The sequence below is a fragment of the Thermobia domestica genome, chromosome 11 (genome assembly GCF_964235325.1).
Source record: "Thermobia domestica chromosome 11, izTheDome1.hap1.1, whole genome shotgun sequence".
NCBI classification, from domain to species: domain Eukaryota; kingdom Metazoa; phylum Arthropoda; class Insecta; order Zygentoma; family Lepismatidae; genus Thermobia; species Thermobia domestica.
The window spans coordinates 257,714,667-257,734,537 of NC_137464.1; the positions used below are offsets into that span (position 1 = coordinate 257,714,667).

The following is a 19,871-nucleotide window of genomic DNA, read 5'->3' on the forward strand; positions in this document are numbered from 1 at the left end:
TAAGCAGTGCTTTGAGATCTGATGAATCATTTAGGCCAACCCTGTACGTACAGTGGACCACAAAATGGTTTATCGTGTTGGAAACCGTACTGTTAATAACTCCGTACCGTAAACATGTATATACATGGCTCATCCAATTTACCAACACAAAACTTTTTGTTTTGGTTATCAACCAATACACCCAGGCATTACAGAAGCGACAGTAAGATGGCGACGTTGAACATTGAGGGCAGCGTACTTTCGTTATGAACAAGTATATTAAAACTAAATTGTCATAACCGTAGAAAGAAAGATTAGGTAACATTTTAACTGCAGAGATGCATCCTCCTAGCCAACAATTTTGAACTTGATGAAGAAGTGGAGTCTCACCGACCTCTCTTAATTCTTTGAAGCACGGTGGTACTTATGTTATGCCACCTTTTACATAACCTTTGCGAAACTCCGTGCCGCAAAGAGTTAAGGTCATTATATGATGTGGCACCGTGGGAAACTTTATCGTTGAGCCCTACATTTTTGAAGACCGCTGAAGACAATAACACTTGAGTGAATTCCAAACGATAGTTTGAGGTGCTTGGAAATCCCTTATATTCACACTAAAAACAAGCACAGTAAATTTGTGGTTCCAACAAGATGGCAGTCACGACACATAGGGCAGGAATTTCTATTGCTCTCATTTCCGTGGTGGTCTAATTGAGCACAAGGGTGGGTATTTTTCTTGGCCACCAAGGTCACTTGGCCTTACACACAACGATTTTTATTTCTGGTTTTCTTTGGGAGAAAATAGTGCAGGTGCAAGCACCATGTATCGAGGAACCGAAGACATAGATAACGGAAGCCATGAACGACATCATAATCGAGACTTATAGATTACCATCAGGAATGCTGCAATCAATATGCGAGTGTATTTGCACGAACGTGGTGTCCATTTTGACTACGTTTTTCGTAAATACACAAAAAAAGTTATGTATTCAGCGAGTTGTGTATCATAACTGCAGGTATTTCCTACATACAGTTATAAAAGTTTATAATGGTAAACCTTATAGTGGTCCATACTGTATATATTTTCATTTTCGAGCTCATGCGGTTAGGATTCCATGTTAATCAGTAGGTCCACGTCTCATATAGCCTCGCTGCTGTAAGGGACGCTAAACTAAAATCAACTCAACTCATTTTCAAGCTTATTATCCTAAATTCTTATGATGAACAAATTGAACTTAAACGAATTGACAAAATAGGTTTCGAACAACGCTGTTTTCCGTAGCGTGGATGTTTCTGGGAAGCAATTAACAGCATTATGCAAGGTATTCCTGTACTGTTTAATCTATTATAATATTAAGATGAACTCCCTAGTATTACAGCTCATTAAGAAGTATGATCAGTCATATGGTTAGATGATACCGTTGGTTTTACTTTCATCCGTATCATTTGTTGAGTTTCATTAGATGTGTAGATTTGTATTGGTCTCATCTTTGGGTATTAGCGCATTAATACTGTAGGATAGGAGTACAAAACAAGCATATATCTTTGTCGCTAAATGAAGAATATATAATTCAGGAGCATTATTGTTTACTTTTTTTCTGAGATTAATATTTTGTAAATGATTAAATGTTTCAGTTGGTCAAGAAGAACCGGATCCTGCGAAAGCCCTCAGACGTCTTCTGTGGAGAGCTCCTGAACTCCTCCGAGATCCTAATCCCCCCAGCAGAGGAACTCAGAAGGGAGATGTGTACTCCTTTGGAATAGTCCTCTATGAGATTGTCACTCGTTCAGGGCCATGGGGAAGAACTTTACTCTCTAACAAAGGTAACACTTTCTTTTTGTCAAATTAAAGTCTGTACCATCATTTCAGGTTTTGCTTCGACGGAGCAAGACCCTTCGATATACATTTCACGTTTTCCATTAGCATATTATACTATTAATTAAAATGTATACACGAGACCGTATCAAAAAAATTTCAATACGTTCTGTTTAGAAGAAAGTACTTTATTTATATATGTTTACACACCATCATCTTCAAAATAGTCACCTTGTACAGCAATAATGCGCTCCCAGCGTTTCTGTCATTGCTGGAGCAGGTCAAGCATCTTCTGCGATTCGCATTGAAACCCTGCAATGGTGTCCAAACGGCGACCTTTGAGCTTGATCTTCAGTTTCGGGAAGCTGGCAAAGTCTACAGATACCAAATCTGGCTTCTAGGGTGGGTGCGAATGTGCAATCATCTTGTTTCTGGTAAGGAACCCACGTATGAGGGGAGCACGGTGACAGGGTTCATTGTCATCGTGGAGCAACCACTGTTTCACGCGCCACAGACTTGGTCGCTTTCGCCGAATGTCCTCTTTCAGACACCTTAAAACTTTGCAGTAGAGCTCACTATTGATGGTAGGTATCTGGGGAGGAATTCGTGATGCCACAAATGTCTAAAAAAACGACGTGCATGCACTACTGACCTGTATAGCCTTCTCTGGTCGTGGAGATGATAGGTTCTTCCACTGTGAAGACTATTGCTTTGTCTCAAGGTCGTACCCGTACACCAAAGTTTTGTCACCGGTAAAGATCCTCGACATGAAGGACGGGTCATTTACAGCATGCTGACGGATTTCTTGCGAGACTTCGACGCGATGTTCCTTCTGCTCCTGGGTCAGCAGCCTAGGAACGAACTTGGTAGCAACACGGTGCATGTTCAAATTCCACGTGAGGATTGCCTGCACTGTTCCGTATGACACACCGACAATGACAGCAATGCTGTGGATTGTTAACCGATGATCCTCATGCACAAATTGCCAAATGGTTACAATATTTTCGGGTATTGTTCTGGTTGAAGGTCGTCGTGATCTATCGTCTTTTTTCAGTGATGTTTTTTCTCTCTCTCTCTCTCTCTTGAAGTGCGTATGTCACTCAAAAACACCTCGAACGACTCACTGTAACATTGCCGTAATTTACTGAATTATCTTGTAACCGGCAGGAGTTCGAGTCACTGTTCGGGCAGCCATTTATTTGTAACCGCCCTGAGTTCCGGTCGCTGTTCGTGGTTCGTGTCCTACCAATGAGTATTCTCCTGAGACTGGAACTTACCTGGACACGACGATGAAGGACCTCTCCAAGAAAAGTTACAAACTGTTCCCAAATCGCTCGACGGTCTCAGTAATGAGATGAGCATTAGGCGTCGAGAGGTTCGGGTGTCTCGTCTCGAAAACCTCACGGACGATCAGACGGTCATTCAGACCATAACGCACACAAACATCACTCATACAAACAACGAAAACACACTGGATTAAATAACACCATACTTATTTATTAGAACACTATTGTATATAAAAAAAATAGCGAAGAGGAATGGACACAACACTGAACACTGAATATGTATAATAATTTTTGTCGCTGAAATCACGCTTTGCCCTTTTCGGGCAATATAGCCCTTTATATATATATATATATATATATGATTATAATTCAGATATCACTACAAATGCTTCTCTCACACCATTGACACACTTTTGGGGAATTAGCACTGGGGAAAAGTTGTCTGGATCGTCCCACGATGAATCCAATTGCTGTGCCGACAATCCTGCGGCGTAAAGATGAATCTTCAGCAATTAAACAAGAAATTCTCCAAAGTAGAATGCTGATGTTGGAGGGCGCGTATATAACTTACATGTACGCACAAGGTCTGCGGACCTGGGACTTCACTAGTTGGGGCTAGCCGTAATAAAACGTCCTTCACCGGCTAATAGCTTGTGCCCCTTAACAAAAAGTTACATTTGAAGCTCGACGCGATATGCGTGGTTACGGCTTCCAAACCTGGAGTCAAACTCCCTGAGCACCCAAGCTCAAGGAACGGGTTGCAATGATCAACTGAAAGTGTTGGCAGTTCATTTCAAAAATCACTCAGGTAACTCCCCTGTATGCACATACAAACAGAATATAGAAAACAATTTATGTTAATTTTAGTCAACTGCCCATAATGCACTAGACACGGCGATAACTTTGGCGTGAGAAAGTACAGATAACGAGCACGAAACAACGCAGTTAGTGCCACTTTGGTTACTGGACATCTGGTCAGCCCGTATTTCTCTAATCTATTGTAATGTTTCCATAAGCGATTAAAGAAAGCACTTAATTCAGTTCCAAATAACTGCAGAATATATACTGTGCATATAATAAGTCAGGGAGAAACACTGAAATGGTTAGTCATTCGCTGAAATGTTCTCACCAAAAGCAACGTTTTAAATATATATATGAAAAAACGATGAAAGACTTCTTTGTCCAATTGTGTGGGAAAGAAGCAATTCTCACCAAAGAAAAAACTTATGTGCATTGCAGAGTAAAGTACAAATTGAAAATAATGATCACTGTCTTTACGAAATATACAGAGTGTCCACAAAAAGTCCTTCTATAACCTGGTAGCGGTTATAATCTCAAGCGTCTCCGTGGCAGATTTGACCAATTTCATACAGAATTTCATGTTCGCTCGTTGTTCTAACTTGCTGTCAGTGATAAAATCGTAGGCGTGGTAACGCACGTGGTCAAAATAGCACCAACTGCACAGATTCCGATGTGCACACGACAATGTATCTTGGGACACTGACTTATGAAAGTCCGTACTCCCTGTCCTTGTGTGTGTAACCTTCCGCTATTATGTTGGAGTGTTACAGAACTAGTCTCGAAACTGTGGAACCGCGTAGCGTAGTAGCTAACGCTCTCGCCTTCGGTGCGAAATGTCCCGAGTTCAATTCCCGGTGGGGGTACTCGGTCGAAAAAGTGTAAAAAGCTTTTTTCAGGCCAGTCATCCTGAATGAGGTTTTCCTCATTCACCGGGGTGGTACCTAACATGTAGGTCCCAGGACGCTTCCTTCCTTCCCCACTCCTTTCTTCGTTCCCTTTCCCCAGATAGTGTGCTGACTAAGGGATGTCATCCCTCAAACGTGACAGGCTAACATAAACATAGATGCCAAGAGCCCAGAAATCTAAATCCTAAAATCCGTAGTCTCGAAACCTTTTGATACCTCCTCGTACATCTATGACGTTACTGATTAAAGTTCAACTTCTGTTGTCGAGTTTCCCTCGACTTCAATCTATAGGTACCTAATGACCTGTCAACCTTAACCTCGACCTCGACCTCAACCATTGCACAAGGGCGTTGACAAGGGTTATTTGCTTTAAGCTTTCATGCTCCACACAGTGTTGCTTTGTAAAAAAAAAAAAAAAACGAATCAGTAAAAACACGGGGATCTCTCAAAAACTTTTCAAAATACCCATTTAAAAAAAATAACATTCTCTTCTGTATGTTGTGTTCAAGCATAGCATAGATAAGAACAAATCACACTTAACTGCTGTTCAAATTAGGTATACTCCAATTAGAATTTGAATTAGACATAAATGAATACGTATTACCTTGTACTTTGCAAAATTAAATTTTCTACATACTTTCTTATTACAAGTGAGATCATATTTTCCTCGCGTACTCTTGAAGCAATGAACAAGATATTCACACATTATATTAGAAATGTAATAGAGTATGTCTTTTTTTTTTTTTATGTACTCACCAGACAATGTTGCTAAGTTATAAACAAATAAAGTCAGAAAAGAATAATTTTGATCGGACTTTTCGAAAGTTTCTCTCTTTGTTATTGCCTTCTCATAGGGAGTGTTCAAACTCACTATCGGATTTACGTATAAACTAAACAAGCTATAGCTTACGGTTCACTCCCTTGGAAACCCCCAAAAATTAAAGAAAACCCTGGCGGTAATGTAATTTCAAAATAATAATAAAAAAAACAAATACGATAAACAACAACGGTGTTTTGTATTATGTACTAGTTCGTAATGAATAGGGCCCCTGTTTTCTAGCTTGACTTGTAATTGGAGCCTGTTTCTCAGCCCCGCTTGTGATGGGATGGGGTCCCGGTAACCCAGTCCCCCATGTAATGGAGCCGTTTCCCAACCCTGCTTGTAATGGGACCCCATTAAACGATCCCTGCTTGTAATAGGAGCCCCATCTTCAATAACTCAGGGACTCATCAAACCTAAATGCGGCACTGTATCAAACTAGACATATACCTAAAGAAAGATATATCAGTTGCACTTAAAATGAGGTGCAATTTGTCTCTCTACCTTAATTAGGGGTTGAGTTACATGCATCTACGTTTTTACCAGAAATCTTAGTTTGAAAGGAATGGATTAAATGCACTTTTCTATCACAACAAATTGCGACCGAGTTACAAGAATTTGCATACGTACTTCTTTTGGCATACTGAATATGTTTAAAGAAGGAAAATTTCAGGCTTTTTTTGCATCAGAACATTTTGCTTGTTAAGATATAAGTAATTTAAACTAGATTGTGTCCTATACCTTTCATTTCTCGAAGTAATACACCCAACGTATTCGGACTTCTCCCTGTTTTACAAAAATAAGTAAGAAAATGAAGGGACGATGTAGTTTCCAAGTGTATCCCCATGTGTTGTAAGACAATACTTATCTTCACAATTTCTATGTCACGCAAATAGCAATACAAATATATTATTACGAAAGTCTTCACCAGTATTGTTATCCACCTTTTCCCTTCCATAAAGTCATTTATAGAAGATAATCATTTCCCACATATAAATAGTATGCTGATCCCTGAAGTTCACCAAGACCTCGGTTCCATCTTGCTGAGTTCAACAAGCTGAGAACAGTTACATAAAGTGATCAGAGAACTTTGAGGCTCTAGGTGGACTTACGTAAAGGACTAATAACTATGCAATTTGTATTGCTCTCAACCCATAGAAATATGTCAGAAGAAATCTTTATTAAACACCCCTAGTATGTTGAATATTAGCAATTTTATTGCATGATTGTTTGCAACCAGATGTATGTTTTATAAAATAAATACTTATTCCAAAAGTATACCATATTTTGTATTATTTTTTTTAATCACCATAGATATAGTACAGAGAGTGAGGAATCCAGAGGAGTACGGGAACGTGATCTTACGGCCGTCATTAGAAGGAGTGGAGCTGCCTGATTACGTAGCAAAATGTATGCAGTCGTGTTGGGACGAGGATCCGGAACAGAGACCAGATTTCCGATACATCAGGGTGAAACTCAAGGAAATGCAAGCAGGCTTGTAAGTGTTTGCGGTTTTCTTGTATCCTTACGTTTCAGAACTAATCATCATTAGGATTATAAGTGTTTGTCGTTTCTATTTGTTCTTACGTTTCAGAACTAAGCAGCACGAGTTGTAAACACGTTTGTGGTTTCCTTATGTCCTTACGTATCAGAAATAATTGTCACTAGGTTTGGAAGTGTTCGTGTTTTCCTCATTTCCTTACGTTTCAGTACTAATCATCACTATGCTTGTAAGTGTTTGTGATTTCCGTATGTCCTTACGTTTCAGAACCAATCATCACTAGGCTTGCAAGAGTTTGTGATTTTCTTGTATCCTTACGTTTCAGAACTAATTAGCACTAGACTTTTAAACACGTTTGTGGTTTCCTTATGTCCTTACGTTTCAGAACTAATCAGCACTAGGCTTGCAAGTGTTTGTGGTTTTCTTTTATCCTTACGTTTCAGAACCAATCATCACTAGGCTTGCAAGTGTTTGTGGATTTCTTGTATTCTCGTTTCAGAACTAATCAGCACTAGACTTGTAAACGTTTGTAGTTTCCTTAGTCCTTACGTTTTAGAACTAATCATCACTTTGTCACCAAAAGTACTACGGTACCGTAGACCAGGATTACTTTACTCAGATTCCACGATATTTCGTTAATTTAAAAAAAACAGTAATATTATTTTGCACTAATTTTTCAACATATATTTCTAAGAAATAATAACCTATAGGATATGTTTTGCTATTAATTACTTTGTTAGACTATATTGTAGTAGAAATATAATGTTACCTCTAAACAAAGGATTAGTTTGTCAAGCTATGGAGGTACTATTATACATGTAGCTTGGCAAAGTATGTATTAACATACTCACATATACTTTGTGAGGCTATACTGCACCAAAATGAAAACGTTATCTCTATTCAGAGGAGTGCTTTAAGAGAGTCTATACTATAGCAAAGGAAAAATAATGTTTGTACTCGATGGACTAGTTTTCTGGCCCATTCTTGGCTACTTTACCAGGCTATACTGTAACAAGAATAAACAGTGTCATCTCTATTCAAATAATTAATTCAAATAAATAATTTATCAGACTATGCTAAAGAATGGGGAAAATGTTACTTCTATTTGAATACTTACTTTGCTAAGCTATATTGTAGAAAAAAAGACCATTTTACTCCTATTTAAACGATTACTTTCCCATGTTATGCTGTAGCAAAGGAAATGTAATGTTATTTCCAGTGTTGCATTCAAATCATGTATCAACCGGTTCAATGATTAGTATACTACGTTGGTTTAATGTTAATATTATTAATTATATGATTATACTGTATATATATATACATATATATATATATCAAGGGCTCGGGGCAACAAATGGACAAGCCACACTTTTGTGAAAATTCTTTTATTAGTTTAAATGGTGTGTTGTAAGTATACACCGTGTATCTACATTTTTTTAAAATATATTTCGTCAGATTCCGACACGATGGCAGCACTATATATATCTAAGTATGGCTTGTCCACTTGTTGCCCCGAGCCCTTGATATATACATACACACACACACACACACACACATATATATATATATATATATATAAAACTATTGCTATTATTATTATTATTATTATTATGCCAAAACTAGGAATGGGCAAAACCGGTTAGGTTTTCACCGAAACAGGTTTCAATGAAAACTTTTGGAAAACACATTAAATTATTTCTGTGGAAACGGAATCGGTTGCCGGAGAACAACGAAATACTATTCTGGTCAGAAATAGAACAAACTTTGGAATACAACCCCAGAACCGGTTTTGAGGAAAACCGAAACCGGATCCGGTGAAAAACCAAACCGGTTTTGGAGAAAATTGATAACCGGTTTCAGTGAAAACTGTACAGGTTTTGAAGAAAACCGAAACTTGTTTCGGGGGAAAACCGAACTGGTTTTTGGAGAAAACCGAAACCGGTTTTTGTGCCCACCAGTTGCCAAAACACACAAAAACATCAGAAGTTCCATTTCATATTGGTTTGTGCCAGCCCAACCCAAAATTTGTGTTTGTGACAGGAACCTAAACACATGTTATAGACACGAACTCCATCTGCGCATCGGCAGAATCTCAGAAAATTAAAGCGTTATGCTCAATCAGTAATTATTTCATGGAATAGCTTGGAGGAAGGGACAATTCCTCCAAGACCTGTCTTCGACGATGCTCATGCTGGCTGCTCATGCTTACTTTCGCAGTACTAATTTTACCCTCCCCCCATTTATTCAAAATCCCCCAGAGGAAATCTGAAATTATCACTTACCTCAACTGTAGAATCTCTTGTCTCTTTAACAGTTGAAAAAAATAAAAATATTTATTAGATTCTCATAAATAGTACTACAGACTAATTTATTTCGTGCGTACTGGAACTAGAGGTGGAGGAGAGAATTTCAACAATCGGTTCCGGAAACGTGACAAATTTTAACACCCAGTGAAACATTGGTAATTTCTACACAGAGGTAGCTTGCCCAGCTATGATGGGATATTTTGCTACGCTACAGTGGAAAAGAAAAGCAAATGTTACTCCTATTCAAAGAATTAGTTTAACAGAATATGGCGTAGCAAAGATAAAAAGAGTTATCTCGACGTTATCAAGGGAACATCTGATATTGATAGTAGCATTTCCCAAACAATTCCAAATCTATAGAGATGAGAAAAGTAAGAAATCCAAATTTTTACTTGCTGACACACACAAACACAGGAAACAGAGAGGATGGAAGATCAATAACCATGTGGAGGGAGTAATGCAAAATATACATTTACACAGATTTTTTTCATAATGGTTTAAGTAATCAGAAGGAAACTTGCACAACATTATAGCGAGCTATCGCTGTACCCAGAGGTGGGTCCAAGAGGGGCGATGCCCCCCAGAATAGGATATGTTTATATATTACACGTACAGACGTGCTCAATGTCGTGCGCAGTGCTTCCCTTATTTCAGAGATAGTGCAGCAGTCTTCCCTTATTTCAGTTTTCTTCTTCATACTCACGTCCTTGGATTCTCTATTTGTTTCATATATTTTGAGTATTTATTACCCATGTCTAATTTTTCATATCACTATACAGTATATGAGCATAAGAAGATGTTAAATTTAAATACCGTAATCAAACTATACGGCAATTTGAGTTTTACAATTGTTCCAAATATTTTGCATGGACATTATATATCATCACACATGTTGCATCAGGTTGTGTGCTGTGAAGTTTGAGTCATTGTTATACAACCTCTGTCCACTTCTGGAAACGGCTGTACAAGTCCTGGAAACTCCAGGTATACTCGCCTTTAGGGATAGCCTTCAGCTGGGTCGTAACACTACTTTGGATGTCTGAAAATCTCTGGCCTTTCAGGGCTGATTTCAATTTGGAGAACAAGAAAAAGTTCGGAGGAGAGAAGTCTGGGGAGTACGGTGAGTGATTGACACAACTATCCTGTTGACCAGGAACTGATTTTGTTAGTTTGAAACAGAACATGATATTCGTTCGCTGCTCCAGTTCGGTATACATTTTTGGTTTCGACTGCGCGCACTATACTTTCACTTTGCAATGTGCTGTTTGCTCACGAGCAGCACACTTACAACACAGCCACTCGGAAACTTGTTCAGACATATTTTGATCTGTCCGATGCGAGATGGATTCTCATGGCCGTGAGCAGTATGACGTCATTCATCTAATTTTCTGGACAAAGATTGTATATAAAACATGTTTCCAACTCCTATTTTACTAACCGACTTAAAAAAAAAAAGAAGAAGTTTTCAGTTCGACTCGTTAATATTTATACAGGTGTATTGCAAGTATGTTCACGCATAACTTCGACATGCACTGGTTTTGATTATGTTTTGTTTCTTTGTACTACCTAGGTATTCTAGGACTGTTCATGTATTTTTGTACTGTTACAGGAAACCAAATATCTTTGACAATATGCTGGCTATTATGGAGAAATACGCATACAACTTGGAAGGCCTTGTTCAAGAGAGGACCAATCAGCTCACGGAAGAAAAGAAAAAGACAGACGCTTTGTTACATCGAATGCTACCCAAGTAAGTAATTTTCTGTTCCTAAATGTCCTATTGCACCCAGAATGGCAAAGATTTCTTGGGCTATAGTGATCGCGCGGAATCGGAAATGTTTAAGTACTTTCAGCTGCTACAGGGTCTTGAATTTTTGTGAGGCTGTAGATTTTGCTGTGTAACCAACAGGAAAAATCCGAAACGTTAGGTTTTTTGGTATATAAGGGGGGGATTAAAGGTTAGAAATATATATCCGTATATACATGTATAAGTAATCTTGGTGTCCCAATAGCGTTCGTAATTTTCATTTGCACCAAGATGATAGATGGCGCTTGATAATGTACTTGGTTTGATTTGTTTGTCAGGTACATCGGCCATCTTGATTTAAAAATGGCGGGAGTTTGAAAACATAAAATATCCGTTACTTTCTTAATATTGATGCTGGAAGAAAATGGCAGGTGTTTCTTAATCCTTGTAAAGACCTCTACAACGTTTGTTTCGATTTTTTTTTACATGCTGCCTCATTTTTAAATGGTGGCCGTTTTAAAAAAAACTAAAATAGCCATGATACCTTATTATTGATCGTAGAGAAAAAAAATTAAGTATCTTAACAAAAAGTACACTGAAAAAAAATGTAGGTGCGTACTTAAAAAGATAGGTTACATGCGTAATTCCTGTAGTTTTTGGACTTAACATACAGCAGACGTATAACTGAAAACGCATGTTTTATAATACTTTCTGTATTAAGTGTTCCATCTATACGTACTTTCTGGATGAAACAATAAAGGCGGACAGGATCTCACATACAAATGGACGTATATAACATATAGCTGACGAAGGTAACATAAGTATATACATGTGATATATGGAAAGCTGTTAGATGTCAGACATCCTGCAACGGCATGATGTAACACCTAAGGGCAGTGCCTATGTACCATACGAGGATTTCAATAGTAACCAAGAGGATACCGTATATTTGTACAATATACCGCTGTCCGGAGAACGGATTTTTCTCTGTGTAGAAATGGTAGTTTAAATTAATCGCAAAGTAAAGTCCGGATAGTAAATTTCTTGTCCACGAGCTTTGAGATCAAGAATGGCCTGAAACAAGGAGATGCGTTGTCACCATTATTATTATTAAGGGAGTTAAACGAGGTAAAAAAAATAGCCAAGTCCATTAGTGTGTAGATGATTAGAGTTAAAGACACCATAAAATTGCTCTCCTGTAAACTTAGACAATTGTGACATAGTGACCTATGCCTCACAGGGGGAGATATATCAATCAACTCGTCTAGATGAAAGAAAGCGAACGGTATCGAAATTCACTTTAGGCAAACGGTATCTAATAGGGTTTCCGGGGGGGATGTGTTACCAGCAGAAGTGACCAATTTTACTACCAATCGCTTTTTTTCCTCAAGACGAGTTGATTGATATGTATGTACTCAAGGGTGCCAATCCTGGGGCGCTGGGACCCCAAATGCTCATGTGGGACCCCATTGTATTTTTATGAATATACAATATTTAGCATAATTTGAATTAAATTTATCTTAAAATCTTCATATATGCCTTGTTAGACCCTTGTCTGCAACCAAACACACATCTGAACGTCCTCCTCCTTCTAAAGTTACAGAGAAATCGACGCCCTTGTATATGTTGCATGTGTGCAATCCCTGGAAATACATCACCCTCGGAAACTGTATTATCCCCGCAAATTTTCTCACAATTGCCTGATACAGCTTGATTGTCTGCAGTCCAAACAGAGGATGATTGTTGACATTATTCTGATGTTTTATACTAGAAAAATAAGGCATTGGGCGGGGGAGTGAATGCCCGAACAATTTCAAAACTGACGTAATAGCAGTAATGCTAGGTCTTCAAGTAAAAATTTCCCTCAGTGATGCTCAAAAATTCCCTTTTTAAGATAAAATTTTCCTAATTTTGGTTCACTATATACATATCATTGTTTAAAGAAAGTATTATTGCGTATCTATGGATAATTATACTATGCTTATATCTCCACAACATACATTTGTGCTTTTGATCTTCTCTTATTATTTCAATGTTATCTTGTATAATGACATCTTCAAGTCAGGCCGCGGAAGGCTTGTGGATTGAAAAAAAAAAAAGTTTGTCACTTTATGTGTGAGATTCTGGAAAGAATGCCACCATCTTTCGTCATACTTCCGCAGTGCTTATTAACATATCATTTGCTGAAAAGCCGAATTTTCATACATTCTATCTCATATTAGTAAAATTTCCCTTTTTCCGTCCTTAAAAAAAAATCTTTGCTAAATCTCCCTACGCCGCGGGAAATTTCAATCAAACTACCATTACTGCGTAGTGCATAATAGTGACAATGAGAGTCCAACTATACTGTAGGAGGCAGGACATTTATGATTCTCTCGACTTGTTTAATCGTGTGTGGTTACGGGCCAAAAATAGCAGGTGACAGGTACGTGGGATGGCACAGGAAGATCTCTAATCTTATTTGAGTAGCAAATCTCCGTTTTCCGGATTCCGTCTCCGTTGTCTTTCTTTATCTTTGTCCTTCCTTTCTTCTCTTTCTTTCTCTCTCTTTTTTTTCTTAAGATGATGGCAAATCTCTTGTGGTTTGCCTTAGTGGAAGTACGTTTTATTTTTGAAATTCACAACTTTATTGCAGTTCAATCCATCACTATTTTAAGCTGGATCGCTAGTCACCTTTAGGGTAAAACTTTTTCACTAGATGGCAGAGCTCATTGCGATACATGCGATGTTGCCACATGAGTTACGGATAGAAAAGTTTTTAGACACGGCCGCATTTTATACATGATTTACAACAAAGAGAAATGAGAGCTTTTATTTCCATTTTACTCAATACTGGCTGCTTTAAAATTTGAATTAATTATATTCTTTGATCAAAAGTGATTTTTAACTTATGAAGCGTTATGTGTATCTCTCAAACTAGATGTCTTTACGGTGCAGATTAAGAATGCCTATACTAATACAAAATCATGACAAATTTCATCTTTTGGACAAAACAGACTCTCAGTACGCTCAAAACTGGTGTTTTATAAGCCTAGTTGTAATCCTTGGTGTAAAACTTATCTCTACTTTAGAGATTTAATATATCATGGCTAAAATTCCCTTGTTTTTTTTTTTTTTTTTTTTTTTTTTTTGTCAATGAGCAACTCAATTTGCATTTAGGGGGAAATCATATCATTTCTATGGTAATAGTTTCTTAGAAAACGGCAGTTAAACGTTATACATTTATTTATAATTAGATGCCTCTACGGTGCAGATTAAGGATACGTGTACAAATACAAAATCATTACCTAGGTAGATAGGACAAGACATATTCTTAGTAGGTTCAAAAATGTTATTTTAAAGGCGAAGTTGCAATCCTTGGAGCAGCTTTACTTTAGGGGCTTACTTATCATGGCTAACATTCCAGCGTTTTTTGGGCAAAATTCGACTCCAACTGCATTTAGGGGTAACGAAAACTACTTGCATGGTAAAATTTTCTTTGCAAATTACAAAGATATATGTTTAGCTATAACTAGATGTCCAAATACAATAATAAGTATCCAAATACAAAACCATTATACAAATCCGATCTTTTCAACAAAACAGACTTAGTTCCTTCAAGCATGGTATTTTGTCAGTTCTATTCCCGTGCAGGTATTTTGTAAGTTGTGTTCCCCAGTGCATATATTTTGTAAGTTGAATGCCTTAGTGTAACTTTACTTTAGATGGCATAATCATCAGGCCCGTATCCAGGGGGGTCTAGGCGGGCCGGGCCCCCCCAAAATTTTCACCGTAGGCTTGCAAATGAACTATAATATTGTTGGATCGAGCCCCCTCTAACTTCAGCCGAGCCTCCCCTAACTTCAGCCGAGCCTCCCCTACAATTTTGGAGTGGCTACCGGGATGATAATCATTATGGCTAAAATTCCAGAGTTTTCTGGACCAAACATGGCTACGTTAAATGAAAACTATCACCAATTTTTACTAGGTTGCTTACTTACATACAGATTTGTTCCACAATCCAGGTAGAATGAGGAAACTGAGATAGGGCTTTTGCAGAGTCGTTTTGACGTATGATTAGCGTCATACTAAAAGCCTGACTACTGCAGGAAACATATGTTAGTCGAACTCTTTAGTAATCACGCGTCAGAATGACTCTGCATAAGTTCTCGCAGCGAGTAAAACTACGCGATTAGCACGGGTGTTAGGGTGCCGAAGGCGCTATTTGAAATTTTCTACTTTAATATTCCACGATTATAGTCTGAATCTAAAAGAAGCAGTGATGATGATTATCGAAATGGTGGACTGAAGGAAGTGGGAAAACACCGAGAAAATCCACGCACACTATGGGTCCTACAGAAAGTCTTAGGGATGCGTTCGAGTCGAGTCGAGTCGAGATTTAAGCCTGTCTCGACTCGTCTCGAGAAAATGTTGTCTCGACTCGTGTCTCGACTCGAAAATATGTTTCTGTCTCGACTCGACAGACTCTGTCTCGACTCGACTCGAATTCGAGTCGAGACGTCTCGAAATTCGAGTCGAGACAAAATATACGAGTTAAAATATACGCACACATCAGCCAGAATATTATGACTACCTACCTTATTATTAGTGTGTCCAACTTTGGCACGGATAACAATGGCGACGCCTCTTGGCATGGACGCAATGACCCTTGAAAGGTCACTGGAGAGAGTTGATTGGTACACATAGGCAAGGGCGCCGATTTTTCTGTAAATGTGGAGGGGGGCATTCAGATGCAGAAGGCATATATATGAGGATTTTAAGACAAATTGTATTCAAATTATGCCAAATATTGTATATTCATAAATACAATGCGGGGGCTCACATGAGCTTTGGGAGTGTCCGGGCCCCCTCGGCTCCCCAGGATCGGCGTCCTTGCACACAGGTCATCTAATTCCCGTAAATTCCAGGGAGAGGGGCGATGCGCTCTGAAGTCATGTTCAATCACATCCCATTTGTGTTCGATTAGGTTCAGATCAGGCGAGTTGGGCGGCCAGCATATCACTTGGAACTTGCCCCTGTGTTCCTCGAACCACTCCATCACAATCCTGGCCTTGTGATATGGTGCATTATCTTTTCGAAAAATGCCACTACCGTTGGGAAACATGGTCGTCGTCTGCAAGCAGTGTGTGATACGCCTTGGCCGTCATGGTGCCTTGCTCGACCTTCACTAGACACATGGATGCTCACGTGAATGTTTTCCGGAGCATAATTAAGCCACCGCCAGCTTGTCTCCGTCCCGCAGTACAGGTGTCAAAGAACTGTTCTCTTGAAACACGACGGATCCGCACCCTCCCATCGTCATGATGAAGAAGGTATCGGGATTCATCAGATAATGCAACGCTCTGCCACTGTGCCAAGGTTTAATGACGGTGGTCATGTGTTCATTTCAGTCGTAGTTGCCGATGTCGTGGTGTTAGCATTCGCACATAGATGGGACATGGGCTTCGGAGGCCCATCGTTAGGGGTGTTCGGTGCACTGTGTGTTCAAACGCACTTGTACTTTGCCCAGTAATAAAGTATGATGTTAGTTCTGCCACAGTTCGCTGCCTGTCTTGTTTTACCAGTCTGCCCAGCCTATGACGTCCGACATCTGTAATGAGGTGGGGGCGCCCAACCCCTCGATGTTTGGACGTCGTTTTCCCTTGGTTTCGCGACTTGTTGAAGACACTCACCACAGCACTCCTCGAACATCCGACAAGTCCTGCAGTTTCCGAAATTCTCCTGCCGAGTCTGCGGGCCATTACAACCTGCCCTCGGTCAAACTCAGATCGCGCGCCTTCCCCACTCTACACACGGCCAGCACTCTCACTGATACTGCATGCACCGTACGCGTGACTGACTAGCAGGCATTCGTCGGCAGGTGACACAGATATCGCCTGGACGGAAATTATATCGATAGTAGGTTGGTAGTCATAAGGTTCTGACTGATCAGTACATACTAAATAAATTTAAAATGTAGGAAATTTTCAACATTCTGATTAACTTGCAGGAAATTTCACAATGAAAAGAAGCAACTGACTTGGACAAGACAACGGTTAGTTGATGGGGCAATCTTTTTTTCTGGTCTTTGAGGTGTGAGCTTTGACCATGCCTTGTGAAATTTTGATGTTTGGTGCTCATCAGTTGCGCTTCCATTTTTTTTCTAATTGTTCCAGTTCATGATAATTAACAATACATTGCGCAGTTCGAATACATGTTCACGTTTTCATTCAATCCAACTCAAGCCGCTTCAGATACTATAGAGTTGTATTTGTTTACGAAGAATTAATTGTGTATTAGAAATACACCCCAACAAAACATTCTGCGTGCTCATCTGCTCAGTATTCAAGGTTTTAATTACAACCTGAATTGTTAAAATGCGAACGTAAGTTGCATTAGATATCTAAGCAGTTCCTAGTCTATGGATAATTCAAGCAATGCTAATTAAAGTCTTTCTAGCAAGCACTTCTGCTGTTCATAAATCTTACGCATTGGAGTAGGAAAAGAAAAAGAAAAGAAAAGAAAAGAAAGAAAGAAGTAAAATTGGTAATTTTGCAACCGTGACTCACTTGGGCTCATGCTCTCTATCCTCAATGGAGCTCGCGTTCGCTAATCTCAATGAGGATCACACTAGTCAAGTTTCTCACTAATTCGAGCTTGAGCTTGATATTTACTGTGAAATTCTCTTTAGCTCGATTTCGTAATGCCACACGTCCTTTCTTGTTTTTACATTTGTCTCACCATTTTCGATTTATACGAGTGGCCGTGGACTTTTCAATTAAGTTTTTGTTTTCATTTTGACCCGCCGCCATTTTGCACAGGGTTGTCGTAGAGAGTCGAGACTTGCTCCATTTTCCTTCATTTTACAACAGATTTCAAACGATGTGCTACTTAACCCCCCTTGCCATTTGAAACTTTTTAGTTGGATCCCGTCTGGGGCCCTGCGGGGAACCCTGGGGCAAACTTTTTACCCCAAAAAAGTGTGGCCTTGAAAATGATGGGATACATGTTCACCGAGTTTTCCATTTACCCAATCGTTTCCGAACAAATGACTCGGTTCAAACTATTCTAGCAGGTAATTTCCTAGCTATGGCTTTTTAAATATTTAGAAATTGGCCATGTTTTTGGCCAATATCACGGGAACGGTAAGCCATAGAGATATGATATTGGTGGTAATCAATCCCTAATAGAATGTTAAACATTTTTGTTCTGATATTAATTGGTGGCCACTGGCCAAACCACTGGCCAGTTGGACAGTGACTACCGGTTACTATTTGGTACCAAAATGTTCACCATCCTTTTAGATATTGATCAACACCAATATGATCTCTCTATGACTTACGGTTCCCGAGATATGGCTGCTTAAATTTCTGTAAATCGGTCATTTTTTGGCCACTATCTTGCGAACGGTTAGATTGACGCGAAAAATTTAATCATTTTGTCTGATAGTTTTTGATACTCTATCTAATGCAGTGTACAAAATAGAGATTCAGTAACGAACTTTTTAAGTTCGTTGAATATGTTGTAACTCACGATATCCCGCCCGGTGACACGTATAACTTCGGGATTCGTCTAGTTATAACATATCCAATGCGAACACAATTGTCTCGTTCGGATCTCAGTGGAGCCACTTTCTTGTCAGTAAGCAACTGTCTTCTTCAAATAACAAGTTGTTATATCTCGAATTATTTTCTTGGAAGATATTTCTGGTAAATACGATAATTTATTGTAATACACTGTAATTCTAGTCTAAGATACACGATATCGAAAATATGGCATTATAGACTAACATAATAATATGCAAATATTACACTGGAAAATAAAATCTTTGGAAAATCGCAAAGAGGAACCTGACATTCATGTTCAGTCATTCCTCATTATTTGACTTTAATTATTACTTCATTATCAACGAACTTTAAAAAAAGTTCGATACTGAATTCTCTATGTCTGTGTGTCTGTCTGTTATTTGCGATTTTTCAATTTTGAACCGTGTATTTGATAGAGCTTCAAAAACTATCAGAAAAAGTGATTAAATTTTTCGCGTCACTCTTACCGTTCCCAAGATATTGGCCAAAAAATAGCCGACTTCCAGAGATTTAAGGAGCCATATCTCGGGAAGCATAAGTCACAGAGAGATCATATTGATGTTGTTCATTACCTAAGAGGATGGTGAACATTTTGGTACCAAATAGTAACCGATTAACACTGGCCAATTGGCCACTAGTTTGGCCAATGGCCAGTTGTATAGTGGTCACCAATTAATATCGGTACTAAAATGCATACCATCCTCTTAGGTATTGACTAACACCAATATCATCTCTCTATGACTTACCGTTCCCGTGATATTGGCCAAAAATGGCCAATTTCTACCTATTTAAGGAGCCATAGCTCAGGGACCATAAGTTGTAGAGAGATGACATTGATGTTGATCAATACCTAAGAAGATGGTGAACTTTTTGGTACCAAATAGTAACCTGTGGCCACTGGCCAACTGGCCACTGGTTTGGCCAGTGGCCACGAATTAATATCGGTACCAAATTGTTTACCTTTCTCTTAGGTATTGATTAACATCAATATCATCTCTCTATGACTTACCGTTCCCGTGATGTTGGCCAAAAATGGCCAATTTCTAGATATTTAATGAGCCATAGCTTGGGAGCCGTAACTTGTAGAGAGATCATATTGGTGTTGATCAATACCTAAGAGGGTGGTGAACATTTTAATACCAAAT

The 19,871-nt window shown here is 38.8% G+C and overlaps 1 protein-coding gene across 1 annotated transcript in view; it reads left to right on the top strand.

Annotated features, from left to right (window-relative positions):
• Gyc32E (Guanylyl cyclase at 32E) overlaps nt 1-19,871 on the top strand; it is a 423,433-nt gene that overhangs the window by 362,042 nt on the left and 41,520 nt on the right. Inside the window, 3 exon segments of the mRNA XM_081732832.1 lie at nt 1,615-1,803; nt 6,922-7,105; nt 11,024-11,164. Of these exon segments, the coding sequence (XP_081588958.1) occupies nt 1,615-1,803; nt 6,922-7,105; nt 11,024-11,164 (514 nt within the window).